Consider the following 27,966-nt stretch of genomic DNA (forward strand, 5'->3'; position numbering starts at 1 on the left):
TAACGACGATGGGATAGGAAAGGCCTAGGAGTGGGAAGGAATCAGACATGGTCTTAATTAAGGTATAGCTCCAACATTTGCTTGGTGTGAAAATGGGAAACCATGGAAAGGCATCTTCAGGGTTGCCCACAGTGGGGTCATTGTAATTTAAAACAGTGTGTATCAAAACTCAAGGGCAAAATTGCAGGAATGAATTCGACATATGGAGACAGGAGGAAAAGTGCATGACAGTGTGGGTCCGGAAATACATAATTACAGAGTTGTCCGAGCGTGTATTTACTGAGCGCACGCTGACACGTTCTGATTGCCAGAATAAAATGCGAGGCACCTGTTACAATTGTTACACAAGTAATATATTTAATGTGGGGCTGGCCAACACGTGATATCCTGTCCTCTCAAATTCTTGGTGATTGCTTGTTGGGACCCTGCGTTCTTTCGGACAGACATTACTATTATCAGATTTTCCTCCTCCATTAAGAAAGCCGGCTCCCAAAGTTGTTTGCAGGTCTCGGAACCTTTGTAAATATGAGTGTGTCTATACTAGATCAAAATTTTTTCGATAAACGGAAGAAAGGTTTTATTTTTGTAACGTCTGTAACTGTTGTTTTTTGTCCAAGTCCCTCGAAATCGGGGTCTTACAAATTGAGATATGTAGTGTACGTTTACTTTTTCTTTCATTCTGTACATTTTCTGTAACTTCAAAGCTAATGGGACTTTGAGTAAGGCGCTTCTGCGGAGGGCGGATGCACACGAGCTCACCTGGTACTTCCCGTAAGCAATACGAATTTAGATTTGTTTACTACACTTTGTTCAATAGACTGGGCGTCACAGAACAGAACCAACAACATAATTTAGCACGAGCTGCCACTGATACAGCATTGCCTGTCAGAAGAATACAACTATAGTTCATTCCACGTTAAGAAAACTATATTGCTCTTATGGACCTACAAGAAGTGAACACATCCCCTCTGAGACACCCATAATTCCTAGTGATTAAGGGATATTATAGTGTTCTTTATAATGTATTATGAAAGATAGATAAAAAGGATGAGGCATTTTTGCCCGTGAATTATTAAAATAACTACGCAACACTTTCTTTTTCTACACTTATAGGGAGAAAGCACAATGGCGGAAACAGCCATCGCTTCGTTGCCTTCCTTCATTTTCCTTCTTCTGTGTTGCTCTGGTACAAGCCTCGTGTAGTCCCTCACTCTGTGAACCGCCGGCAGCTCACTTCTGTAGTGAAGTCATCTACAGTATTTATTTGTTGCGTGTGTGTTTTTTGGCTTTAAATCAGTGCGTAATTGTCTTGTGCAGTGTGAGAGGTATGCGATAAGCCTACGTGTGTGATTTCTTTCTTTAACATTAATACGGTGGTCTTTTGTAGAGTCATCTACAGTATGTATGTCTTGCGTCTGTTTTCTAGCCTTAGTTGCCTGGAAAAATTCATTAAATGCAATTAAATGCATCCCTCACCCCTCGAGCCTATAAAAATTATTTGTCTATTTTCTCCCCCAATTTGCCTTACACTTTAATGCTGAGGACATTTATGTGCCTTAGTTCACCTCTGATTCTATACAAACCAAAAATAGTCGTTGTAACACCCCCCCACCCCCACCCCACCCGGGTCCCCTTTAGTTCATAAAAATATTTTTTAGCTCAGTTTCTTCCAATTTTTTTCTTGAACTTAAATAGTGTATTTCACAAATTTATGTTTTCCCGTGATGGTGCTGAGCAGAGCCGTTCGATATGTCAACCCTGTTGTCATAAGAGCAATACTGTTTTCTTAACATGGAATGAGATATAGCACCCCGTCGATAGCTGTGCTTCATGCATGATGGTGCTCCCGCACATTTAAGTCCTGTTTTTGCACGCAGGTACCTTAATGCGTACTTTTCTGGGCCCTGGATAGATAGAGGGGGAGCAGTTATTGCTTAGCCACCACATTCTCCTGACTTAAATCCCCTGGACTTCCTTTGGGGACCCATATAGTCTGTCGTGTATTCGAATGCTGTTGATTGTGAGCCGTATAAAAGCTCGAATAACTCTCCAATTATGCAATTATTATAGGTAGAGGTGGAGCATTATTGCTTGGCCACCACATTCTCCTGACTTAATCCCCCTGGACTTCCTTTGATGACACGTATAGTCTGTCGTGTATTCGAGTGCTGTTGATTATGAACCATCTAAAAGGTCGAATAACTCTCCAATTATGCTTTTTCTGAACCCAAGTTCTCGGACCTTTCATTTTTCCATTGAATGTTGATAGAGGCTTGCAGACTGAACGCTGAAAGGCATAACAGTCTATAATGATAATGTATTTATTTATTTATTTATTTATTTATTTATTTATTTATTTATTTATTTATTTATTTATTTATTTATTTATTTATTTATTTATTTATTCGTTCCAGGGGCGATGGCGGCACACTTCTCCCTGGTGCCCAGCTGTTGCGGCATCACGCTAAAAAATGGAACCCTCTGGTTGGCAGAAATATGCACGGTAAGTAAATACGTAACTCATAATACTGTAGATCAAAGTCGGACACAATTCGGCTCAATGAACTGCGCTCCAGCACATGCATGTAAAGGATCAGTGTACAGCCTAGCAACTGCTTGCACGGCTCTCACTTACAAATAGTGAAGAGACGAGTTTCGAAACAGATTTAAACTTTTAACAGTCTCATTTCGCCTAATGTCTCGATCTATTCAGTGCATTAGATTATGGCGAGGAAACCAAATAAGTTAGTTTGTAAACAAACGCCATGTGCTAAATAAATATGTTTAATTGAAAATGAAAATCCACAGCCTGGTTTTCCAATGTCAACCGGGTGAGGAATGGAATGAATTAAGCCCGCATCTAGCGGCGAGGATAAGGAACTGTGCCGGCTGCCTAAACCTGTCACACTCCTCTGGGGCAATGATTAATGACTGGCAAATGAAATGATACTGGAGAGCGTTGCTGGAATTAAAAATTAAAGGGAAAACCGGATTACCTGGAGAGAAACCTGTCCCGCCTCCGCTTTGTCCAGCACAAATCTCACATCATGGAGTAACTGGGAGCGGTGAAAGACCGCGCGCTGCCGCCTGAGCCACGGAGGCTCCAAGTAAATGTGCTTAATTACTGTATATTAATTTCATTAGGTTATGCGTAGGAAATAAAATTAATTATTTTGACATGCGATAACTAAATACTCCCATGACTGCTACCTGTACTCATAGAAATACAGCAGGCCGACATAAAAGCTTGTTTAGGAATAAGCACAAACACTGAACAATAAACGAACTGTACGATTGTTTTGCGTAAACATAATACAGTCAGCCATGTACATTGCTGTGGCTTTGCTTGCGCCTCGACTCCACATGTCGCCATCTAATCGTTACAGCACAAACTATTAGAAGTCAGCTGTTCACTGTTCTTCCCGCGCTCATACCGTCAGCTCAAAAAGTGGGGATCTGTCATTGCTCACCTATGCAGTAGATAGTCTTCCCGTAAATATTGCCACAAGAAATTTATAGGATTGGTATTAAGTGTTGAAAATTATTATATAAAAATCCGAATAATTTATGTTTCATGAACCTCTCTGGAACATCTTAAATATTCCACCCGATGACTTTTGAAGTATAATACTCTTTCGGAGGACTTAATCAGTGAAAACCGTCACGTTATCAACAGCTATATAGTGGATGCATGTACTCTGCCATTGCCATAGTTTTCATAAACCATTATTAAGTATCAGCACTGCCTTCGTGACGTACAGGCCGTACTGTCGCTCTGATGACGTTAATCAAAGAGGCGGACACTTTCCTCCGACCGACCCGCACACTGCAAGCATATTTATTTATTTATTTATTTATTTATTTATTTATTTATTTATTTATTTATTTATTTATTTGCCGGTTTACAACAAAGTAGTAAAGCCCAATTACAGTAAACCTAAAAATCTGTAAAGTACTTATTAAATTACATTGACACAAGTCTTCCATCTTAATAACTAAAAATACAATTCTTAATAACTAAATTATTAATTCGAGTACATATGATACGTCTGTGCCTTGTAGTTAAGAAATATCCACCAATGTGGTATGAATATGACAGTTAAAGTATTTAGCACTGGGATCGTTTAATATCCAGTGAGTTAGACCTGTGTAATTTGAGGAAAAGTAGGTTAGAATGTGTTCGAAGCGGTCAAATTATAACGATTGTTTTACTCGTCGTTCTACCCAACAAATCATAATTATGATGTATTATTAAAGACGTGGTGCCTCCGTGGCTCAGGCGGCAGCGCGCCGGCCTCTCACCGCTGGATACCGTGGTTCAAACCCCGGTCACTCCATGTGAGATTTGTGTTGGACAAAGCGGAGGCGGGGCAGGTTTTTCTCTGGGTACTCCGGTTTTCCCTGTCATCTTTCATTCCAGCAACACTCTCCATTCTCATTTCATAGCATCTATCAGTCATGAATATATATCACTTTGGGAGTGGCGACCCCATCGTAATAATAGGCTATATATGATTCATACATTACATCCCTGACCCGGTCAATGACTGGAAAACAGGTGGTAGGTTTTCATTTTCATTAAAGACGTGGTAACATGGTTGGCAGGGCATGGCTACCACTTACTTGAATGTTCATGGAAAATTTATGTTTCTACGTTTTCTTTTACGAATTTCGAACCGAAGATAATCCAAATGTCAATGCAGGATATGAATATTTGTTGGTGGTGATTATTGTTTTAAGATGAAGTACAACTGGGCAACCATCCCCTATATAACACTAATCAAAGAGAAAAATTGGAAGGGACCCGACACTTGGAAAAATGAAGGTATCGGTCAAACGAAGACGAGGGCTACGAAGGGCGTGAAACTGAAAGAATCCCTAGGCCTCGCAACATAAACACGCCGGGCTCGGAAGAGAACAAGAGTTGACCAACGGAGGTCGGGTAGGATAGATGAAAGTGAGGAGCCTGGCACAAGTAAGAGGAAGGAAGCAATGCCATTGTTGGGCAAGCGTGAGATTTACATGTATTTACTCGGTTCGGACCAGCATTTTGTCTCGGGGCAACTGGGCTAAGCTCGGCTCGGATGTGAAGCGCCGCGCAGCAAGTGAGGAAGGGGGAGACAGGTGCAGCGAGCGAGGCAGGCGTAGGGAAAGAGAGAGACAGCGCTATTGCTCAAAATCCAGGAGTGGGGATCTTTTTTTTTCTTTTTTTTACGTCGCACCGACACAGATAGGTCTTACGGCGACGATGGGACAGGAAAGGGCTAGGAGTGGGAAGGAAGCGGCCGTGGCCCTAATTAAGGTACAGCCCCAGCATTGGCCTGGTGTGAAAATGGGAAACCACGGAAAACCATTTTCAGGGCTGCCTACAGTGGGGTTCGAACCTACTATCTCCCGAATACTGGATACTGCCCGCACTTAAACGACTGCAGCTATCGAGCTCGGTGGAGTGGGGATCTGCACTCTGGTCAACCTAGCGAAGTCGTCTTTGCAACGTGCGCTGAGCAGTGCACTGGTGCCTGCACTATGAGAGGCCCTCCTCAGGGCCTGCAAGCCCTGCAATACATGTGGGCCCGGGCCTTAAGGGGCAGACAATTGAGGAGCTAACTGACGGTGAGATAGCGGTCCCGGTCTAAAAAGCCAAGAATAACGGCCGAGAGGATTCGTCGAAGAAGTTATAGTCAGATGGCGCCAGGTCGGGAGAGTACGGCGGGTGCGGAAGGATGTCCCATCCAAGCGATTTCAAGGTGTCTTTCACTGGTTTTGCTGTGTGAGACGGCGCATTGTCGTGTAACAAAATCACTTTGCGCTGATTCAGCACCCATTGTTTCTGAATCCCCCTTACTACATTACTTGCAAACAGTGAAATAAGCACGAGTACATATGGTTAAAATGATACTGTAGGACATTTAAACTACACATACAGAAATGCATGCTAATATTTCAGGATGAACCCTCTCCTGCCTCGGACAACCGAAGTTGGAAGAGGGAGACTCCAAATTGATCATTTACCCGTACACTAAATACGCAGTTTAAAATTTGTTATATTGAGTAGAAGGAACCATACCGAAAATGATTAATCTTTGAAGTATCATCTCTGTATGGGGTAATAATAACGAAGTTTTTTAACCATGTATGTACATAACACAACTTTTGACCCACAGTAATAATTTAGGGGAGACAATAATTGTAATTTTAGTATCATGTTCAACTTTTATATTTGTTCAGTTTTGTTAATGTTCTTTATGTATTGTATATTTTCTAATTAGAAGTATTTCAGTTCATTGATATGTACTCCGTACATTCTAATTAGGTTATTTGTTTGTCTGCCTGTCTGTTGGTTTGTTACTTAATTTGTTTTGGCTGAAATAGGTACATACCTAATTGCCAATATACTGTACTGTATTAACGAATATTTGCCCCAGTTTGTCCTCTTGAATTCCAACTTTATCTTCATATTGTGATCTTTCCTACTTTTAAAGACGCCAATCTAACTTATTCGTCTACTAATGTCATTCCACGCCATCTCCCCACTGACAGCTCGGAACATACCAATTAGTTGAGCAACTCGTCTCCTTTCCTTTCTCCCACCTGTTATATTAATACAACATTTGTGAATATTTCCTAACTAGAAGGCACAGATGGCAGCCATCGGATGCAGATCGAGCAGGCAGTGGGTCGGACGGAGGAAACTTCGCCTTTTAGTGTGACGTCATCGGAACTATACTCGGTTCCTCGGTTCTTTGTAGCACGGCCGACTTGATTCGTCGCTCTAACTAGCGAGAGATCTAGTCGGCCGTGTTAATAGAGACATATTTTATATATTCTGCTGCTAGATGGCGCTATCACTGCAATTGTATAAAGACTAACCCGGTAACAACTGAATTAACAGCCAATATTATAATATATACATATTAAATATGAATGATACCTACTAATTATTACTGTAAATGAATACAAAACTAGTAATTCTTCTATATGCTTACGATGCATGCTAATGGCAGGTATTTTAAAGTATATCGCATAAATACAACATTTTAAATTTGGTATTAAAATATACTTACTTCCTTTTCGAATTGATATTTTTCTCTCCCGTTTCTTGTTCTTACACACTAGTCCTAGTTTTTTGAAAGACTGATAATCACGCTTCTTAAACAATGATCACCTTCATTAGTGGCGCAGTCATTTGTTCGTTGTCATTCTAATACAGGGCCTCTCAGGGTGCATGCGCGTGGTGCATGCACTGTGCACGGTGCAAAACACGGGTGGCCCACATTGGTTGCGCAGTAGATGTTAGTTTTCCCTCGTCCTGCTCGTGACGTCATCACAGGAGCACCGTGACTGTGTAGCATACAACAGCACGTGTATCTTCTCATTTCGTTGTTTCGTTATTTCGTTGTCTTATAAAGAAAGGATTTCCACGTAATAACTATACGTAATTTCTTTCCGTATATTGCTGTTGGTTTATATAGTGGCCTACTGTATTTTGCGTAGTGTGTGTGTCGGAGTTCGTTTCTGTGAGATCTCTGTTAAGTTGCTGTGTTTCGTGCAGTAAGGTGCACTTATTTTCTTTTCGTTGGTTGCGTGAACAGCGTAATAGTAGCTGGAATGAAATTTATGTGTTTATTGTACAGTATCATTGCGATAGAAAACTGTGCCGTTAATGATTCACCGACCGAGCTCAATAGCTGCAGTCGCTTAAGTGCGGCCAGTATCCAATATTCGGGAGATAGTGGGTTCGAGCCCCACTGTTGGCAGCCTTGAAGATGGTTTTCCGTGGTTTCCCATTTTCACATCAGGCACATGCTGGGGCTGTACCTTATGCCTAATTAAGGCCACGGACGCTTCCTTCCCATTCCTAGGCCTTTCATGTCCCATCGTCGTCATAAGACCTATATGTGTCGGTGCGACGTAAAGCAAAAAAGATTGACAGCAATCTACAGCGACACCTGATTGTTCAGCAGAGGGATTTCGGTACCTCGCCGGCTACATCGCCGACCGTGAAAGAAAATATGACAGGTCAATGCGAAGTCCCACTGGGGAAATGCTTTCCATTTCTTCCGGTATAGCCTCTGTGGGATGGATAGAAATGTTATCTCGGGGAGGTCTACTCGTTCCATCGTTACAATGGTAAACCAAATAAAGGAATTTGAGTTAATTTTCAGGGACATTCACGGACGAGCTGAACTGTGACGCATACCTAATATTATACGCAAAGTGTGTCAAATAATTAGCAGTAAATTCCCCGCTGTACCACCAGAAATATTAACAATGTATGCTTGAACGAGAATATATATATGCATACGACAAATGAACATTCGGACAAGAACTGAAAAATCCATAGCAGCTCATCAGTGAAAGGCACGACAGTGGATTTCATCTTCAAAAGCAACCACTTCATGGCATCTAATCTCACAGGTAGGACTGTGTTCTAATGAAGTGTTTTTCCTGTTCTTTCTTATTGTTTAATTTTTTTAAAGTAGACTGTGTATGCGGAGCCTCCGTGGCTCAGACGGCAGCGCGCCGGCTTCTCACCACTGGATACCGTGGTTCAAATCCCGGTCACTCCATGTGAGATTTGTGCTGGTCAAAGCGGAGGCGGAACAGTTTTTTCTCCGGGTACTCCGGTTTTCCCTGTCTTGTTTCATTCCAGCAACACTCTCCATTATCATTTCATAGCATTTATAAGTCATTAATAAATCACTTTGTGAGTGGCGACCCCATTGTAATAATAGCCTATATATGGACCATTCATTACATCCCTGACCCGGTCAGAGACTAGAAAACAGGTTGTAGGTTCATATCTCTAAATATTTATATTTACATATTTGAAAGCGCATAACCTTTCTCAAACTAAATAGAGGAACTTGGAAATGTTAATAAATTTCAAGCGTTGGTCAGTGTGCCGTCACGTTACATTTACGCCTTATTCGTAATGGAAATAATGAAAAGTTACTACGCTGTACTCCTTTTCAATCTTATAACAGCAGTAATCTTTATGTCTGGTCTGCAATTAGTTCTGAGAAACTGTAATGTTTGCTGATATTATGAGATTCCTATTGATTCGCGCGCTCTGGGCTCGGCTGCTTTGCTCCTACTGTGACGTCATTTCGTTAACCAATAGCAGCTCGGCTCGCGTTGGGCCCAACCTTTAGTAGTGTTTAAGAACCTTGGTGCAAAAGACGACTTGGCTTGGTTGACCAGAGTGCAGACCCCCCACTCCTCGATTTGGAGCAATAGCGCTGTCTCTCTCTTTCCTCACGCCTGTCTCGCTCGCTCCGCCTGTCTCCCTCTCCCCCACTTGCGCCGTAGCGCTCCAAATCCGGGCTGAGTTGAGCCGAGTAGAGCCGAGTAGCCCAGAGACGAAGCGTTGATCCGAGCCATACCGAGCGGCACCGATGCACAGTGCACGGAGCTCTTGCGCCTCGCTCTACACGCGTGAGATTTTGGGCGTTTGAGAGGCCCTGTTCTAATAGCAAGGTTCTAGAGATGGGGCATCTGATTCATTTAGAAGAATCGGTTCATTTGAAATGGTTCACCAAAATGATTCGTTCATTCGATTACCGCGTGACTGAGAACCGAAACCATGGAATCAGGAAATGAACCAGTCCGTTATGTTCTTTATAACTGCTACTGCTTTACAAGTTCCAAGAAACGAAATATTCAAGGTAACCGTTAGCGTCATTAACACCGAGATCACAGTCGCAAACTGCTACACCGCCGTCCGACTAATCCTTTCCAAACCGTTGCCTACCCCTACGTGATATGCAAGGCCTGTAAATGCTGGCCAGCTGATGGGGTCGCGGAGGGTCATACTCTCTCATATACATGTCCACGCATTTTTTCGGCTGGGTGGCGCTCTTTTCAGCTCCTGCTCAGTCGGCCTAAGAAGAATCTCAAGGGCAGACGCCTCGTTGGCTGTCGCCTCCCTCCAATACAATGTATACGTGTCTCATCAAGAACGTGGACACCTCTCATTCTCCAACTGCCATCCGGGATGAAATACGCCGTGGTGCCTACGCTGAAGCAGTTCTCCGCCTTCAGGATGGCCACTCCGGTCAACCCTCTCCAGACGTCGTGGCCTTCTTCCGCTATCCAGGACCGGTGGAAGGAATCATCTCCAATGGCATCTGTCTTTTTGATGTCTCCCATGAAGCGGTCCCTACTCCGGACCATCTGCTACACCAAATGCTTTCACTTCCCGACTTCCCCTTCACTCCTATAATCAGTCACACCTCGCCCACTCCTACTACTACTACCACCACCATCACTACCTCTACCCACCTTTCCCAGTCTTCTTCTTCTTCCTCCACTGTTACGTATAGTCACTCCTCGCCTATTACGGCCCTACCTACTTCACTATCTTCGCTTGTCTCCTGTCCTCCCCCGCCCCCTGCTGATATGGTGCCTCCTGCAGTCGCAGCTCCGCCCATCTCCTGCTGCAACGGAGACTCTTCTTCCTCGGATAATCAACAGTTTTCATCACCGAGCTGCGTCATCCGTGGGATTGACCCTGCCGTCACCGACCAGGACATTCTGCATGAACTGCAAATGCAGGGCATCCCCGTCCGCCGGGTCTTCAGAATCTTCAACACGTATGGTCCGACCTTCATGGTCCGCCTCAGACTTTCTTCCTTCGCCGATGTTGCTCATCTTATCACCTCCGGCGCTCCCTTTCGCGGGCGAACCCACCGTGTGGAGCCCTCTCGTTCCCCGCCGCGGCTCGTCCGTCCTCCATCTTCTTCCCAACCCTCTCCTGTCCGTTCTTCTCCCACCACCACTTCTTCTCGCCCTTCCCGCGTCCCGCCACCCACCCCACCACCGCCTCACACCACTGTCCCTACTCCATACACCACCTTTACTTTGCCGCCTCTTCCGATACTGGACCTCCTACGTCTACTGGCCACATCTGTCACTAACCTGTCTACCACTCTATACTACTTCCTTCTACAATATTATCCCGTTCCTTCCTCCCACTTTTCACTGAACCCGTCACTTTCTGCTACTCACTATTTGTAATCTATGTCGTATGTCATGTGTTCATGTAACTCTATGTAGCACTTTCTGTAATGCGCGCCCGAGATGCCTTACTACATAATAAATTCTTCCCCTTCCGGTATTGGTTGGGGTTTTTGCTCGTGCGGGGTTCTTTGCGGGTCTTCCCTGGGTTCCGTCTTGCGGTGACCGGTCCCCTTCGCCATTCTCAATCGTCGTTCCCCTCCGGTATGTACGATACATACCTTCTTCCGTAGTTCCTTTCTTGTTACCTTTATTTCGATGGCTGAAGAGCTCCTTAGTTGAGCTGATGGCCCGCTCTCCCCCCCATCAGGGGAGAGAATTGAACATAACTGACTTCTCTCTCTCTCTCTCGCGGAGGGTTTCAAAGTACGCCGCTAGATGCCATCTTTATGGGCTGACCTACACAATGCTCTTAAATGGGAAAGAACACAAGTATGTTGATATTCACCTGATAAACTCATAAAAATGCTGTAAAGAAAGGAAAAATTTACAAAGAGTAAATCTGTTTAAATCACATTAATACTCCGTACCTGTCGATCTATAATATTTCTAAGAATCGTTTAAATTTTCAAGGTGTTACAGTCTCTCCAGTAATTACCCAAGGTAATTTTTAATGTATTCCTGTGTGGAAGTTTTTAAGCGACTATCTAATTAAAATGAAACAATTAGGTGTTTTTCTATGCCCAAAACAGTTTTTTCAAAGCAGTCTCGTCAAATTTGACGTTTTTCTTTCCGTACGAGTCTAGCTCACCTAATATCTTCTGTATTTTATTGTTTTAGCCTTCTTTCAGTTCTGTCGAAGCTTATATATTACGTTCTTATATCTATCAATTGACTTTCTCAGCAAGATAGATTTCCTTCTGTTTCAATTGTATTTAGCTCATCAGGATGCTTTTGCACTTGGGCTGGATAGCAGAATTGCTACTTTTGACATAGGAGTTTGAAGTGTTTCTCTATAGGTGAAGCTGCCTTTGACTGAATTCTTGCTAGTTTAAATGAATCTAATCTGGGGTAGGATCACTTTTGCGTTTGGCACATATTTGTTTATGAGTGCTGTAAGCACTAAATATGGATGATATTGTATTTGGAAGAAGCTACTTCTTTGTGAGGCTTACACTAAAATCAGATTCAAGGAAATGCTTGCTGTACATTTTCGACCGTCTTGTTGATAATCATAAAAAACTTAGTTTTTTGCCTTACCTCGAAAGGACAATTTTCCACGTCTCTAGTAAGGTTGGATATCAGTAAGAAACAGATGGAACGTCACGCTTTTTCTTTCTTTGCACTGTTTGAAGTATCACGGTATTGACAGTAATACCTCACTATTCGTCGCTGCCATAAAAAAAAAACTAAAGGTAATCTTGGTGCTTTGGCACAGAAGAAGACGGAGAAATAACCTATACAATTTTACTGCTAATAAACGTTTTCATTCTGTGCCCTAATGGAGTAAGGCGGGCTTCCTGAAGGGTTGCGCACTTTCTCAGGCCAAGGAGATTTGAAGCCGTGATTTAAGGTGCGGAGACGGTGATGGGGTGGCGTCCGTGGCCTATAAAATGATATGTCTCAAAATTTGCCTTAGTGCTGGAGAGTGGAAAACCCACGGAAAACAACTCTCAAGTTAGCCGACGGTGGGAACCAGACACTCCGTCTCCCGATTGCAGAGGTGCAAGGCTAGCAAAACTAGCCGGTGTTGAACTGAAGGCCACTCTGCTCAATCAATATAAATTATATGAATAAACTACAAATAAATAGGGGCCGATGACCTAGATGTTAGGCTCCTTTAAAGAACAAGCATCATCAAACTACAAAATAACCAAACGGATCGAAACTAATTTTTTGGCGGAATAAGATGTAACATTATTAAAGTTGTATTTAATGAAAGAAAATCTATAACAGGATGCATCTATAAGAGTTGTATAATTCGTACAGATACAGGACACCAATAGATACCACGAAAACCATTAATAAACTGCAAACATATCACACATGTAATGCGGATCTTGCACGGAGTTACGGCTCTAATTCACTGACAACCACGGTCTGTATACAGACCTTGCTGACAGCAGCCCATAACCCTGACATCTACCGAGACGACTACAATCATAGTGTCGCGTTGTTCTGGCGGAAAGAAAATGAAATGGCGTATGGCTTTTTGAGCCGGGAGTGTCCGAGGACATGTTCGGCTCGCCAAGTGCAGGTCTTTTGATTTGACGTTCGTAGACGACCTGCGCGTCGTGATGATGATGAAGACGACACATACACCCAGCCCCAGTGCCAGCGAAATTAACCAATGATGGTTAAAATTCCCGACCCTGCCGGGAATCGAACCCGTGACCCCTGTGACCAAAGGCCAGCATCAATCAATCAATCAATCAATCAATCAATCAATCAATCAATCAATCAATCAATCAATCAATCAATCAATACTGATCTGCATTTAGGGCAGTCGCCCAGTTGGCAGATTCCCTATCTGTTGCTTTCCTAGCCTTTTCCGAAATGATTTCAAAGAAATTGGAAATTTATTGAACATCTCCCTTGGTAAGTTATTCCAATCCCTAACTCCCCTTCCTATAAATGAATATTTGCCCCAGTTTGTCCTCTTGAATTCCAACTTTATCTTCATATTGTGATCTTTCCTACTTTTATAAACGCCATTCAAACTTATTCGTCTACTAATGTCATTCCACGCCATCTCTCCGCTGACAGCTCGGAACATACCACTTAATCGAGCAGCTCTTCTTCTTTCTCTCAATTCTTCCCAACCCAAACATTGCAACATTTTTGTAACGCTACTCTTTTATCGGAAATCACTCAGAACAAATCGAGCTGCTTTTCTTTGGATTTTTTCCAGTTCTGGAATCAGGTTTGCTAACCATTTAGCCATGGAGCCGGACGTTCTGGTGGAAAATCGCCCGTTCTTCCGGACCTTGTATATTTAGGCAACGTCCAAACTCAAGCGGGTTAGGAACTGCCGATGCTTAACTGTGATTGTGAGAATTACGTACATTCTTCAAAGCTGCAGTTCGAAACTATACGACAATCGAATTTGAAGTTTATAGTAGATACGGTATATACATTTTTGTGGCAATTCGAAAGTGAATATTGTCAGCAGCTCACAATCAGTTCTTTACTTTTGATTCATTTCTTTTAGTGAAGAAATATGTTTAAAATAATATCTGAAACCAAATGTGAATGTGAATGTGAATGTGACAAAGCAACTGCTACGTTACGGTTTTTCGAACTTCGATTGTTCTTAACAACATTCCTTACGATTTTCATTAAATTTACATGCTACTCACTAGATATCAATCTTAGGCAGATCACTCACTCTCTGTAGTAGGCAGTGAGGAAACAAATTTGCGCCCACTTATAAGAATATGGATGTAATGTCATCCTCAAACGCATCATGGTCAATTTGGGCGGGAATAACGGTTCTTAAAGAGTAAATACCCGCACACTTTAAAACGCAAAATAATGCATTACCGCCCAAGTCATTGCGTTACCACATTAAAGCATCTGTCATTTTTTTAAATCACAATTTTTTTTATTGTATGTATTTCGAAAAGCAGTTCGTCGATGAACAGGATCACTTTCGGGAACGCGAACCTTCAAGTAAACTTAACCTAACATTTCGGAATGAGCTGGAAGTTGAGTGTATATTACAGTTCCGTGAAGTGTGGAACTTGAAACGAAGTGATCACTTCTTGTTGATTTTTTTTTTTTTTTTTTTTTTTTTTTTCCTGCAAGGTTTGGAGAATTTTATTTGTGAACCGGACTTTTAGTTTAGGTTTAATAAATAATAACACAGTCGTTCTTCACAAGTTGTTATTGATTCAAAAATTGTGGATACACAATTTGACGATATGAATCCGAACGAATCAAAGGTGAAGGAACGAGTTTCGACTGCCATCTCTCAACTCGGCTTTCGATTCACTAACGAGTCGATTCATTTCGTACACTGAATCATGATTCAGTCGTTCAGTGCAATGATTCGTTCATCATGAATCACTCCTTCAGAATCTCCCCATTTCTATGTCCGACTCGTTGGCTGAACGGTCAGCGTACTGGCCTTCGGTTCAGAGGGTCCCGGGTTCGATTCCCGGCCGGGTCGGGGATTTTAACCTTAATTGGTTAATTTCAATGGCACGGGGGCTGGGTGTATGTGTTGTCTTCATCATCATTTCATCCTCATCACGACGCGCAGGTCACCTACGGGTGTCAAATAGAAAGACCTGCACCTGGCGAGCCGAACCCTTCCTGGGATATCCCGGCACTAAAAGCCATACGACATTTCATTTTTTCCCCATTTCTATAAGGTTGCATTCCAACTGAAGGTGGTGGAATTAAAACACAAGTGGTACGTTTATTCGTTGTCATTCTGTTAGGGATGGGATAAACGGCTCTTTTCTTGAAGCATCTCCAAAATAGCAGCTTCATGAAGCAGTCTCGTTCCCTCGTTGGTAGGGCAGTTGAGACTTTGCTTGAAACAGTATCTGCTTCTGCTTTCTGCTGTTTGTGAACTGATATTAGCAGAGTATTAAGACTGCTTTGCAATAAAGATTGTTTAACCCTTTCACCAGGACGAATACAAATGTATAGTGTGACGATTTGTGCTGGTTGGTATATTCCTTCACTACGCGGCGCTGGTGTGGATAGAAAGGGACCAGCTATCTCTGAACATCTGTTTCTAAATGGGAATTGATGAGATTTACTTCAGAATTTATAGTTAAAATAAATTATTTGAAACTGTGTATTCTTTACTATGGTGCTTCAAGACTGTGCATTGTGTTTACTGACTGATGATTGTGTTTATGTGCTGTATATGTTTGATGCAAATTAAGATATAGTGTTTTATGTTTTGAAAGTAATCGTAAAAATACATAGGGAGTATTTTACAGTTAGACCTAATAAAGACATAAGGACATTACTTCCGAAATTGATTCGTCAGTAATATAATAAATATCTCAAACGTTTGTGCTTAGTTGCGCTAAGTGTTCTTTCAGTAATTTCGCCATGAAAATGGCTGCATATCAGACTCTGTAGCAGTTATCAGTTATAACCTTAAAAAAAAAAGAATATCAACTGTTTCGTGTACATGCTGTGAAATGTATCACAGAAAACATATGAAACCTCTACAGGCTTGCCACATTATTCTTATAAATACGTATGCCATGAGCTACAAATGTAATTTTTACATAACTACATAAATTGTATGTTAAGATGCTCAGCCTAATCATAAATCTCACTAGTAACATCTGGAGATGCTTAATTATCTTTTTTAAGATTAATTCCTGGTGATTATCAGTACTAACTTTGTGTTATCACCAGCACGAGGTCATACAGAGCTAATATTAGAGGAGTCCGGTATGGAATAATCATGAGTGGTAGGAGCATCTGGTTTAGTAGATTGGCGTTGATATGGACATCTTTTTAATATTATGTTTCAGGATAAGTGTAATGGAAGATTTGGAAAAATGTGTGGGACTGCTATGAGACGGGTTGTGCAGAATGGTTGACAGAAGGCCGTAGAACACGATGAGATGGGTCTGGTCGCACCACCTAGACCCCCCCCCCCCTCCTCCCGAGAAGATCAATACGTCATCCGAATGGCATTGCAGGACAGATCTGTGTCTTCCTCGGCTCTGGCGCCACAATGGAACAGTATGACACACCGTACACTATCAGGAGCGACAATCCGTCGCTGTTTATTACGGTCTGGGTTTCCGGCGCATCGTCCACTTCTCCGCTTAAACATGCTAGACTGCAATGGTGTATGGAATGACGTCACTGGGGACAGGAATGGCAGCAGTTAGTGTATTCGGACGAATCCAGGTTCTATTTGTTTGAAAATGATGGCCGCATTTTGGTTCACCGCAGACAGGGGGAGAGGCATCACATTGAATACATTCGCACAAGACACACAGCGCCAACTCAAGGCCTTATGGTGTTGGGTGCTATTGGGTACAATCACAAATCGGGACCGGACTTGTCGCCAATCGAAAATGTGTGGGATATGGTTAAACGACAGGTGCGACACTGTGACCCAATGCCAACCACCTAGGGGTTGTAGTAAGGATGTAAAGGAGAGTGCATATGAGTCTCTGGTAAGACCCCAACTAGAGTATGGTTCCAGTATATGGGACCCTCACCAGGATTACCTGATTCAAGAACTGGAAAAAATCCAAAGAAAAGCAGCTCGATTTGTTCTGGGTGATTTCCGACAAAAGAGTAGCGTTACAAAAATGTTGCAATGTTTGGGTTGGGAAGAATTGAGAGAAAGAAGAAGAGCTGCTCGACTAAGTGGTATGTTCCGAGCTGTCAGCGGAGAGATGGCGTCGAATGACATTAGTAGACGAATAAGTTTGAATGGCGTTTATAAAAGTAGGAAAGATCACAATATGAAGATAAAGTTGGAATTCAAGAGGACACACTGGGGCAAATATTCATTTATAGGAAGGGGAGTTAGGGATTGGAATAACTTACCAAGAGAGATGTTCAATAAATTTCCAATTTCTTGGAAATCATTTAGGAAAAGGCTAGGAAAGCAACAGATAGGCAATCTGCCACCTGGGCGACTGCCCTAAAAGCAGATCAGTATTGATTGATTGATTGATTGATTGATTGATTGATTGATTGATTGATTGATTGATTGATTGATTGATTGATTGATTGATTGATTGAATGATTGATTGATTGATTGATTGATTGAAAGATGAACTGTAGAACCAGGTGAATGCAGCCTGGGTGCCTATGCCCCAGGACGCCATTCGCGCCTTTCACGCGTCGATGCCATCACGCATAGAACAAGTTATCAGTGCCCATGGAGGACCCAGTGCCTACTGGGCAACAGGACACATGCTGAACCTAGGTAACAGAAATGCTAATCGTTTCTGCAGAACATACTAATGAACATGTCCTGTGAATATGAACTTCCTATCTCTAGACTTTCAAGGTTTTCTGTTTTTTTATGAACACGGTTGTACTTTTGTGACTGGTAATGATGCGACATTCATTCTTGTTCGACTTAAATAACGTATTATTTCTTTTCTATCATTAATAATTTATTTTCAGTATTACTTAATATTAATTTCAATTTTAATTACGGTAGATATAAATGCAACAAATTATACATCGCTCCAATCTGTTTGCAATAGCTGTTTGAACTTTATATTTGGATTTAACCTTTTATAGGGCATTTAGGATTTCTTTCCCACTGAGTGTGCACTGGTAAATATATTTACCACTTTGCTTATATGACAACTTTCCAGCGTTTTGCAAATAATAGGTGGAAAATGCAGATGGAAAGCATGGAACGAGAAGTATATATAATAAATGTTACACTGGCTCTGGAAATTTCACTAGAATCATGGGGTCATGGGCAGAAAAAACTGACCTAAGAACATAGGCTCATCAATGTTTTACATCTTCCATTTATTATTTTAATAGAAGTAAGGCACATAGTTCTCCTTACAAAAAATACGATTCAAAACAAGCCATCGTCTAAAATTAATTTCTAATATCGTATAAGAATATGTTACAAAATAGCATAAATATGCATTCAGGCAGGTAAGTGCCTAGGGAGTGAGGGGAATTTTGTGTTATATTCCCCTAATAAATGTCTGATTTGTCACCCCCTCCCCTATGGGAAGCCCTGGTGTTAGCCACTACATGTGGCCGTCTATTCTTACATTCATAATTACCCTGAAAATGTAATTATTATTATTATTATTATTATTATTATTATTATTATTATTATTATTATTATTATTATTATTATTATTATTATTATTTTCTGTATACGCCCCTTAACTCAGAGGAACTGAATATCATACGGATTGACTAAATTTATGTTTTTCTGAAATACACATGAAGTGTTGTTTGGGTATAAATCCAGTTTTCATAATCTGGGAAGCTAATACATCTTGTGACTGATAAAACGTTACGTCCACGACCTAACAGTCTTGCTGCATGTTTTCATATTAGTGAATATAGCATATTGGCCACAATATTGTAGGAAGAGGCATACGTAAAAAATGTAACTAGAAGCTCTGAAGTCTGTTTTCCGATATTTATATTACCAATTGCATTGAAAATGAGCACGTTATCAATATGTAAAACAACCACATTATTTTGCCTTTCTTGGTACTTCATGTGTAGACCAATGATAATTTTAATAAAATCTTTCAAAGTTAACTACAAAATATGTAATGTGTTAACAAAATGATCAAAATATCCTTATATAATTTAGGAAAATTCAGTATCTCGCTTAAAATGAGCTGTCAACACAATGCCTACATGAGTAAAGTTCAAGTGGCGCTCTCTGGTAAATATATGTACCACTTTCGGAAGTGAAACGATTCAAATAGCCGTGAAGCATGAGTTTGGAAAAAAAGTGGTAAATATTCTTACCAGAGAGTGTTACTAGACTAGAAAGCAGACAGTTACGACCACTTAGGGTATTGCCATCTGAACAGTTTCTATGGCAACCCAAGTGGTAAATATATTTACCAGCAACCTATAAAGGGTTAAATTTGGAGATAAGAGAGTGTATGCGAATATCTTTTCATTTTTTAAACATGTTTAAAAGGTTTGATTGAAATTTAAATGATAAAACTTTTTAAAACTGATCTTAATGATACTAAAACACATTGGGCTGATTGCAGAAACGATGACTAGTTTTAAGCCTTAGACAACGTCTAAATCGAGTACGATCTTCCATTGCATAAACAATGTTCAGCCGATATTTAACTAGACATAGTTTAAAGTTTCAATGTTGGTTTGAAAATGGAGATAGAATTATCTTTCATGCAACACTTTGCTTGTCACAACCAATGAAATTCGTCGGTGTGCGCGCCGAAAGCCAGTCAGCTGTTTGTCTCCCTACACATTACTCAAAAATGGCTCAGCATGAGCATGATTTGCCCACAGATAAGAGTATCACTTTCGGTGGAGATTAAACCTCATAATATTATCGACACTAAAGTGACACGCCACCGTTCGGGGAAATATAGCTTTGATTATAGCGTTGTTACAGTGAGTGTATTCTACTCATAAATACGGTAGCTTCGACGATGGGAAGATGAAGCAACAGTAATGTGTAACCGAGTGTGAAGTACGGGTCGTACAGATGTAGCTTGCATTCTGGAGATCATAGGTTCGAAACGCATCATCGGCAGCCCTGAAGATTGTTTTCCGTAGTTTCCCTATTTTTACGCCAGATAAATACTAGGGCTGTTATTATGGCCATGGCCCTTCTTCCCCAGTCCTCCTCTATAAACATTAATCGCCACCATCACCACAAGTTGCCTTTTCCTATCTGATAGTTGCCGAAAACTTATACGATTATATATTAAAAACCACATACAACCTACTTTTTAGTTTTCACTATTATGTGTGTTTACTTGGCAGTAAATATAAGTGAATCCCTCCCAGTTGATGTATGTGACAGCCCTCTGACGATCGCGACACGTAATTCTGATATGTATGTAGTCGAAGTGAGCTATAATTCCATAGAAATTACCCCATGTATATAACAAAATATATCGGTTGCCAAGAATTGTATTCAAGTTGACAGTTACCGAACTGTCCCTTTGTCAGCCTCAAGAAACTAGTCTCTTGAAAAGCGAAATATTATTTTAAGATCTATCTCCCCGTACATGTCAAATGAATTGGTGCGATTTAGCAGCGGGCGACCCACAGAGAGGCCGTCGGACTAACCTTTTTCCCGGATCTCAACATGATAATACAAATTACATGTTTCATGGTACATAACCTCTGATTGTGATTCACTCCTCTCATGTGAGGTTGAACAGTGCTCTTGGCGGTGTTTAAACATGACCGGTTGAACATCGGTTTTAGGCCGTGTCTAAGTGATATATAACTTCTCTGCAATGCGGCAGCCATACTTAGGCATTGTTTAACCATAGGCATCGTTTAAACACCGTTTCTGCAATCGGCCCATTATGTTAAACTACAACATATGAATTATTTAAATGCTTTGTCATATTTTTAATATTAAGCCTATTGCTCACGGTAAAATGTTTCGTAAAATTTGTCGTACAATTAATTTTATAAAATTTTTGTGAAAACAAGTTGTGTTGCTCACGGTAAAATGATTTTATAAAATCTGTAGAAACATCAGGATGGTCATCTATGAACTAAGTTCTGAATTAAGATGTGTATGTGGTGCCATCTATCGATAAGCTTTTAAACCAAGAATCAGCTGTTTAACTTGCAGTGTATTTGAGAATATGGCTCCAACAAACAAAGCAAAACTTGCGGCTTTAATTGCAATTATATGCTTTACAGTGGTAAAAAGGAAGAAAAGAAATGCCAGGAAATGCTGGACTTGGGATTGGATCAAAAGAAGAGAAAATTAGTTGAGGTTAGTCCACCCGGAACCTGCCATTTTAGGAAGAAGTGTTTGATTACAATCGAGCTTCACAATCTTCTCACGACGTAGCGCCAACATCATCGTGATGTCAGCTTCGCTGATTGGTTCGTTTCATAAAATTAATTTTACGGAATAGAACATGTCCTATTTTATGAAAAGTTTTATCAAAGGTTTTATAAAACTTGAAATTTTATAAAATTCAATTATTGTACAATAAATTTGACAGAAAATTTTACCGTGAGCAACAGGCATTACTATTAATTGTTATGCCATTACTCATTAACATTCAACCTTAATTTTGAAAAATATATGGTGGGGGTAGAATGGAAAACTAGTCATGTCTTAGGGGTACAATTTTTTTTAAAGTTCGAGAGTTCCTGGTCTAGCTGGCTACTTTTGTCTTTTCTTGAGACAATGATATATTTAAGTATCAATCATTCTGTTACCTAACACATTATTTATACTGTTTATTTTATTTTTACAGATGGTGGGAGTTGTATTAGTGATCTTCAGTTCTTTCGCCATCGACGAAGTGCTATATCATTGGCACTGGTATAACAATTATGGTAAGCAAATACATGAATTATTTTGGGGGGAGGGGGAATATAGCCTATCATTCCCGTCAGGTTGTTACGCACGCCTCACTTGAGTTTGCCGTAAACTTTTGTTTACCGTGCAGTAGAGCTTTTAAAAGTAGGAAAGAAGATGTGAAGAGAAAAATGGAATTCAAGAGGAGAAATTGAGGCAAATATTCATGTACAGGACGGGGAGTAAGGGATTGGAATAAATTATCAAGCGATTTTTTTACAAGTTGCTTTACATCGCACCGACGGTTACGTCTCAAATCTCACGAGTTTCAAAACGCACGACTACAAACTGGTTGCTAAAGGAAACATTCTAATGAGTCTCAAAATTCACGACTCCGGACAGCAGGTGCTTGCGATGACCGCAGAAGGGATGACGTGCGCGGTGACTCACGCTTCTCTTCGACAGGCAGGGAATACTGTGGATGTTATTCTGCCACCCCAACCCACACGGGAAATATAATGCCTAGTGAATAAAAGAGACCGAGGTGTATTATTATTATTATTATTATTATTATTATTATTATTATTATTATTATTATTATTATTATTATTATTATTATTATTATTATTAAAATATTTTGCGGGGACGATGTCCTTCAATGTTAGGCCCCTTAAAATAACAAGCATCATCATCATCAAAATATTTTGCTGTTGTCTTAAAGCTAATATAAGGCATTATTTAACTTTCACATAAATTTATAATAATGACGTGTTGCCTCCGGGGAGGTCTGGTGCAGGTCTTTGGAGTTGACGCCATATAGGTGACCTGTACGTCTGTGAGAATGACGCCCTTCCTAAGATGAAGGCTAATGCTGAAGACGGCACGAATACCCAGTCCCCGAGCCATAGGAATTAACTAATGAAAGTTAAAATCACAGACCCGACCGCAAATCGAACCCGGGACCCCCTGGACCCCTTGGACCAAAGGCCAGCAAGCAAACAATTTATGCATGCAGACGGACGACATAAAATTAAAATAGGTATATTGCCCATTGGTAGTCAGTTGGTAGTACTGAGGCTTAGTTCCATTATGCGGCCAGAAGGCGGCATTTACTTCAATAAGGAATTTTATTTAGAGATATTAAAGATCAAGACAGTTAATTCACTCATTTAGTTTCAACACTTGCAGATTTATTCGGAAAAAAGGCGTATTTCTATTTTTCGTAAGAGTTCATCTATTCGCTTATTTCAATAGATTGTCTACCCGACACACTTAAACCGAAAAAAATTACTCATGACGCATCCGATTATTCTGTGCGATATAACTGAATGATATTTGAAACTCATTCGATTATTTAAATAACCGGATGGAAGTTATTCGATTATTAAAAGTATCCATTATCCCATGACTAACAGGGTGGACATTTATCCATTCAAAGAAGAACTGGCCTTGCTCGTGAGTTTTGAGATTAGTCCAGGTAGAGAAACCTGTTCTTACTAATCCTCTTCCTGGAATTCGTGAGTTTTGAGACTCGTGAGTTTTGAGACGACACGGCACCGACACTGATAGGTCGTATGGTGACGATGAGATAGGAAAGGGATAGGAGTGGGAAGAAAGCGGCCGTAGCCTTAACTAAGGTGCTATCCCGGCATTTGCCTGAAGAAGAAATGGAAAACCAAGGGAAAACCATTGTAGCAACTGAAGGGACTAAAAACACATAACATTAATTAACCGCAAGCTTGTAGCTGCGTTATTCGTTTAAACATTGTTTTCATCCATTCCGAAGTCGATGAAATGAATGGCATATGGCTTTTAGCGCCGGGAGTGTCCGAGGACAAGTTCGGCTCGCCAGATGCAGGTCTTTTAATTTGACACCCGTAGGCGACCTGCGCGTCGTGATGAGTCCCCATGCCAGCGAAATTAACCAATTTTGGTTAAAATTCCCGACCCTGCCGGGAATCGAACCCGGGACCCCTGTGACCAAAGGTCAACACGCTAACCATGTAGCCATGGAGTCGGACTCCGAAGTCGATGAACTCATCGCTTGAAAAGGTGGGGGGAATGCTTTTTTATTATTTTTTTTTATTAAGCTCTTCAGAATGTGCAGTTGTGGTTTTCTCTTTTTGTTCTTTCTTCCATTGCACTTTTGCTGCTGCATCATTGCTTGTAACTCCACACAAAGCGAAGTTAGAACGCACTGCATGCTGATGTCGCTACCTACAATCTGACACAACGTCAAAGAAGAATATAAAATTATCGCTTTATAGCTTTGGTAGCCTGTTTTTCACGAACATTGAATTTTCTAAATACGATTAAAGAAAAAATATTTGACATGTCCGCTTTTCGAACTGACAATGCAGATTTCAAATGATTGAGAACATGAAGCACTGCCGTGGCTTGAAGTGGATACAGTTAGAAAGCAATTCCCTCTTTATCGATCATTACCATTTGGCTCCGGATGCTTAAGATCTAAAAAATTGCTCATTTATGCAGGCAAATAGGGTCTTAAGAAAAGCTAAATATGACCTAAATGGAAAATATGACCAAATATGAGTACTTCCTATGGATAACTGTTACCACTATAACTCATTCCACGTTAAGGAAACATTATTGCTCTTATGGACCTACAAGGAGTGAACGCACCCCTCTGAGACACCCATAATTCCTCGTAATTAAGGGGTATTATACTGTACTTTATAATGTATTATGAAAGACAGATAAAAAGGATAAGGCAATTTTGCCCGTGAGTTATTAAAATAACTACATAACATTTTCTTTTTTTTTTTAATTCATTTGTAGGGAGGAAGCGCACTGGCGGGAACAGCCATCGCTTCGTTGCCTTCCTTTATTTTCCATTTTCTGTGTTGCTCTGCTACAAGCCTCGTGTAGTCCCTCACTCTGTGCAGCTCACTTATGTAGTGAAGTCGTCTACAGTATTTATTTGTTGCGTGTGTGTTTTTAGGCTTTAAATCAGTGCGTACTTGTCTTATGTTGAGTGAGAGTTATGCGATAAGTCTACAGACAGTAACACTGTGATTGTTTGTAGAGTCATCTACAGTATTTATTTGTTGTGCTGCTTTCTATCCTTTGTTGCCTGGAGAAATTTATTAAACCTATAACATTATTTGTCTATTTTCTCCCCCAATGTATCTTACACTTCAATGCTGAGGTTTTTTACGTGCCGTAGTTTACCTCTGATCGTGTACAAACCAAAAATAACCCATACAAACCCCGTACCCTTTAGTCCATAAAAATAATGTGTAGCTTAGTTTCTTCCGCTTTTTGTCTTGAACTTAAATACTGAATGTCACTAATTTATGTGCCGCTGTTTTCTCATGATGGTGTTGAGCAGAGCCGTTCGATATGGCAACCCTGCTGTCATAAGAGCAATACTGTTTTCTTAACAAGGAATGAGCTTATAGTTCTTTTATATACGCAATCTTACTTATTTTTAAATTAATTTCCTTACTAGTTGTTTTAACTTAATTCCACTAGTCTCTATCATAAATTCACATTCAATCATTAAGCTGTGGTCAGTATTAAATATGTTTTTAATTAATGTTGCAGTCTTACACAGTGGTGACAGACCACTTCACTGCTCTTGCAAACCAATGAAAATCGCATTAGTTATCGACATTAAGAATGCGCCTACATTCTCCCTATGAAATAAGGTTTAATATGCTCAGAAAAGTCAAATTCGTGCTCATTTCGAACAAATAGCCAAAATGGAAGACGGGAAAATAATATATCATTTCCTGAACACCCGAACCCTAAGTCGTCGTCTTATTATTATTATTCCGTTTCTTCTTCTTCTTCTTCTTCTTCTTCTTCTTCTTCTTCTTCTTCTTCTTCTTCTTCTTCTTCTTCTTCTACATCAGTAGGGCCGCTAAGGACCGTGAGATCTGAACTGTTTGTCTTCTTGGGGGCACACCAGATTTTCATCCTTTTGGAGTGTGTTTTCTTCCTTGCATCAGAATGGAAATGCTTCAGTCGAATTGGGACTTCTTGCTGAACCGGTTTAAGATTATGTTCAACCAATCAATCCATCAATACTGATCTGCATTTAGGGCAGTCGCCCAGGTGGCAGATTCCCTATCTCTCGTTTTCCTAGCCTTTTCTTAAATGATTTCAAAGAAATTGTAAATTTATTGAACATCTCCCTTGGTAAGTTATCCCAATCCATAACTAATCCTATAAACGAATATTTACCCCAATTTTTCCTCTTGAATTCCAACTTTATCTTCATATTGTGATCTTTCCTACTTTTAAAGACACCGCTCAAACTTATTCGTCTACTAATGTCATTCCACGCCATCTCTCCACTGACAGCTCGGTACATATCACTAGTCGAGCAGCTCGTCTCCTTCCTCCCAAGTCTTCCCAGCCCAAACTTTGAAACATTTTTGTGACGCTACTCTTTTGTCGGAAATCACCCATAAGAAATCGAGCTGCTTTTCTTTGGACTTTTTCCAGTTCTTGAATCAAGTAGTCTAATGCTGGTGAGGGTGCCATGTTGGTATACCAGCCGGGATACTGCATTGTAATACAAGAAGTCCTCAAAATGTTCACCATATGCTTGAACGTGTCACTTAATTGATTGTTGGACACATTCAAATACTCCAATCATTGCGGGTTTTCAATCGTAAGTTCAATGGTAAGGGTGGTGCTCAGAGTTGAATGTCTGTTTCTGGAATTCTATACTTTAAAATATCCTTATCGATCTCCACCAACCAAGGATGAATCGTTTTGAGACTTCTGAAGTAGGATAAACGTTTACAGATTATTTTTTAATAATAATGTTATTTGTTTTACGTCCCACTAACTACTTTTTAAGGTCTTCGGAGACGCCGAGGTGCCGGAATTTAGTCCCGCAGGAGTTCTTTTACGTGCCAGTAAATCTACCGACACGGGGCTGTCGTATTTGAGCACCTTCAAATACCACCGGACTGAGCCAGGATCGAACCTGCCAAGTTGGGGTTAGAAAGCCAGCGCCTTAACCGTCTGAGCCACTCAGCCCGGCACAGATTATTTTAACTGGTATTCTGAAGAGATGAGCGTATCCTTTTTACCACGAACCTACTACGCTGGCAGAGCAGGGGGAGAGGTGATACTCCCACGTGGCGCGTCCCAGGTGACGGATAGGGGGGTCCTAACCGGCTTGCCGGCGGCCTTGAGGGAAATAAAAAACCTCTCGCGGACCAAACACACAACCCCCTGTGGGTGGGGACGCAGACGAAGAATACACCCACGGTATCCCCTGCCTGTCGTAAGAGGCGACTGAAAGAGGCGACCAAGGGATGATTGGATTAGAACCATGAAACTACTTGTGATTAGTACCACCACGCGGGGAACACCATGGGTCGCAATTACTTGCCCGTAGTCCACTATGTCAGGTACCAAATAGGTTTGTGATTAGTAGCACGCAGGAGCACCGCGCGGTCAGGCTTTTACGGTACCTGTGATTAGTAACACTTTATGAGCGACACCAGGATTCTAGCTTGCCTCTGACTAGTACCCACTATATAAGGAACACCACGGGATAGTACGAGTCCCTGTGGTTAGTACACTTACGTGATGAAAATCATAGGTTTTCGTTGCCTGTAAATGTGCGAAACACCATAGGTCTGTATTACATGTACGAATTTCATTGCCTGTGTGTAGTACCATAATGTGTGGAATACCGCGAGTCTACGATACTTTTGATTGGTACCGCGCCATGACAAATACCATCGTTCTATTTTCCAAGCGATAAGTACCATTATGAAAGGCCGATGACCTATATTTTGGACCCCTTTAGCTTTCAAGCCTCATCGATTCAGTATTGATCTATAGAAGCAGTCCCTTGGTCAGTATTACTATTGTTCTCCGTCAGTTTCTGAGACAGAGGCATTGCGGGTCGGCTCCACTGATTGTTTTAACTTCATATCCATCCGTTCATTCTTCGTCCTCACGCCTTGAATTCTGGTCAGTGGAGGATTTTTGATTTTGATTTTGTCATTACATTTCGTCTCATTTCGTACCATCAG

At 40.9% G+C, this 27,966-nt stretch overlaps 1 protein-coding gene across 1 annotated transcript in view; it reads left to right on the forward strand.

The window, feature by feature from the left end:
* LOC136883261 (uncharacterized) overlaps positions 1-27,966 on the forward strand; it is a 177,941-nt gene that overhangs the window by 87,984 nt on the left and 61,991 nt on the right. Inside the window, exons 2-3 of the mRNA XM_067155471.2 lie at positions 2,415-2,503; positions 21,897-21,978. Coding sequence (XP_067011572.1) covers positions 2,420-2,503; positions 21,897-21,978 — 166 coding nt within the window. The 5' untranslated portion in view covers positions 2,415-2,419. The remainder of the gene's footprint in view (positions 1-2,414; positions 2,504-21,896; positions 21,979-27,966) is intronic.

Source organism: Anabrus simplex, chromosome 11 (genome assembly GCF_040414725.1).
Source record: "Anabrus simplex isolate iqAnaSimp1 chromosome 11, ASM4041472v1, whole genome shotgun sequence".
Lineage (NCBI taxonomy): Eukaryota > Metazoa > Arthropoda > Insecta > Orthoptera > Tettigoniidae > Anabrus > Anabrus simplex.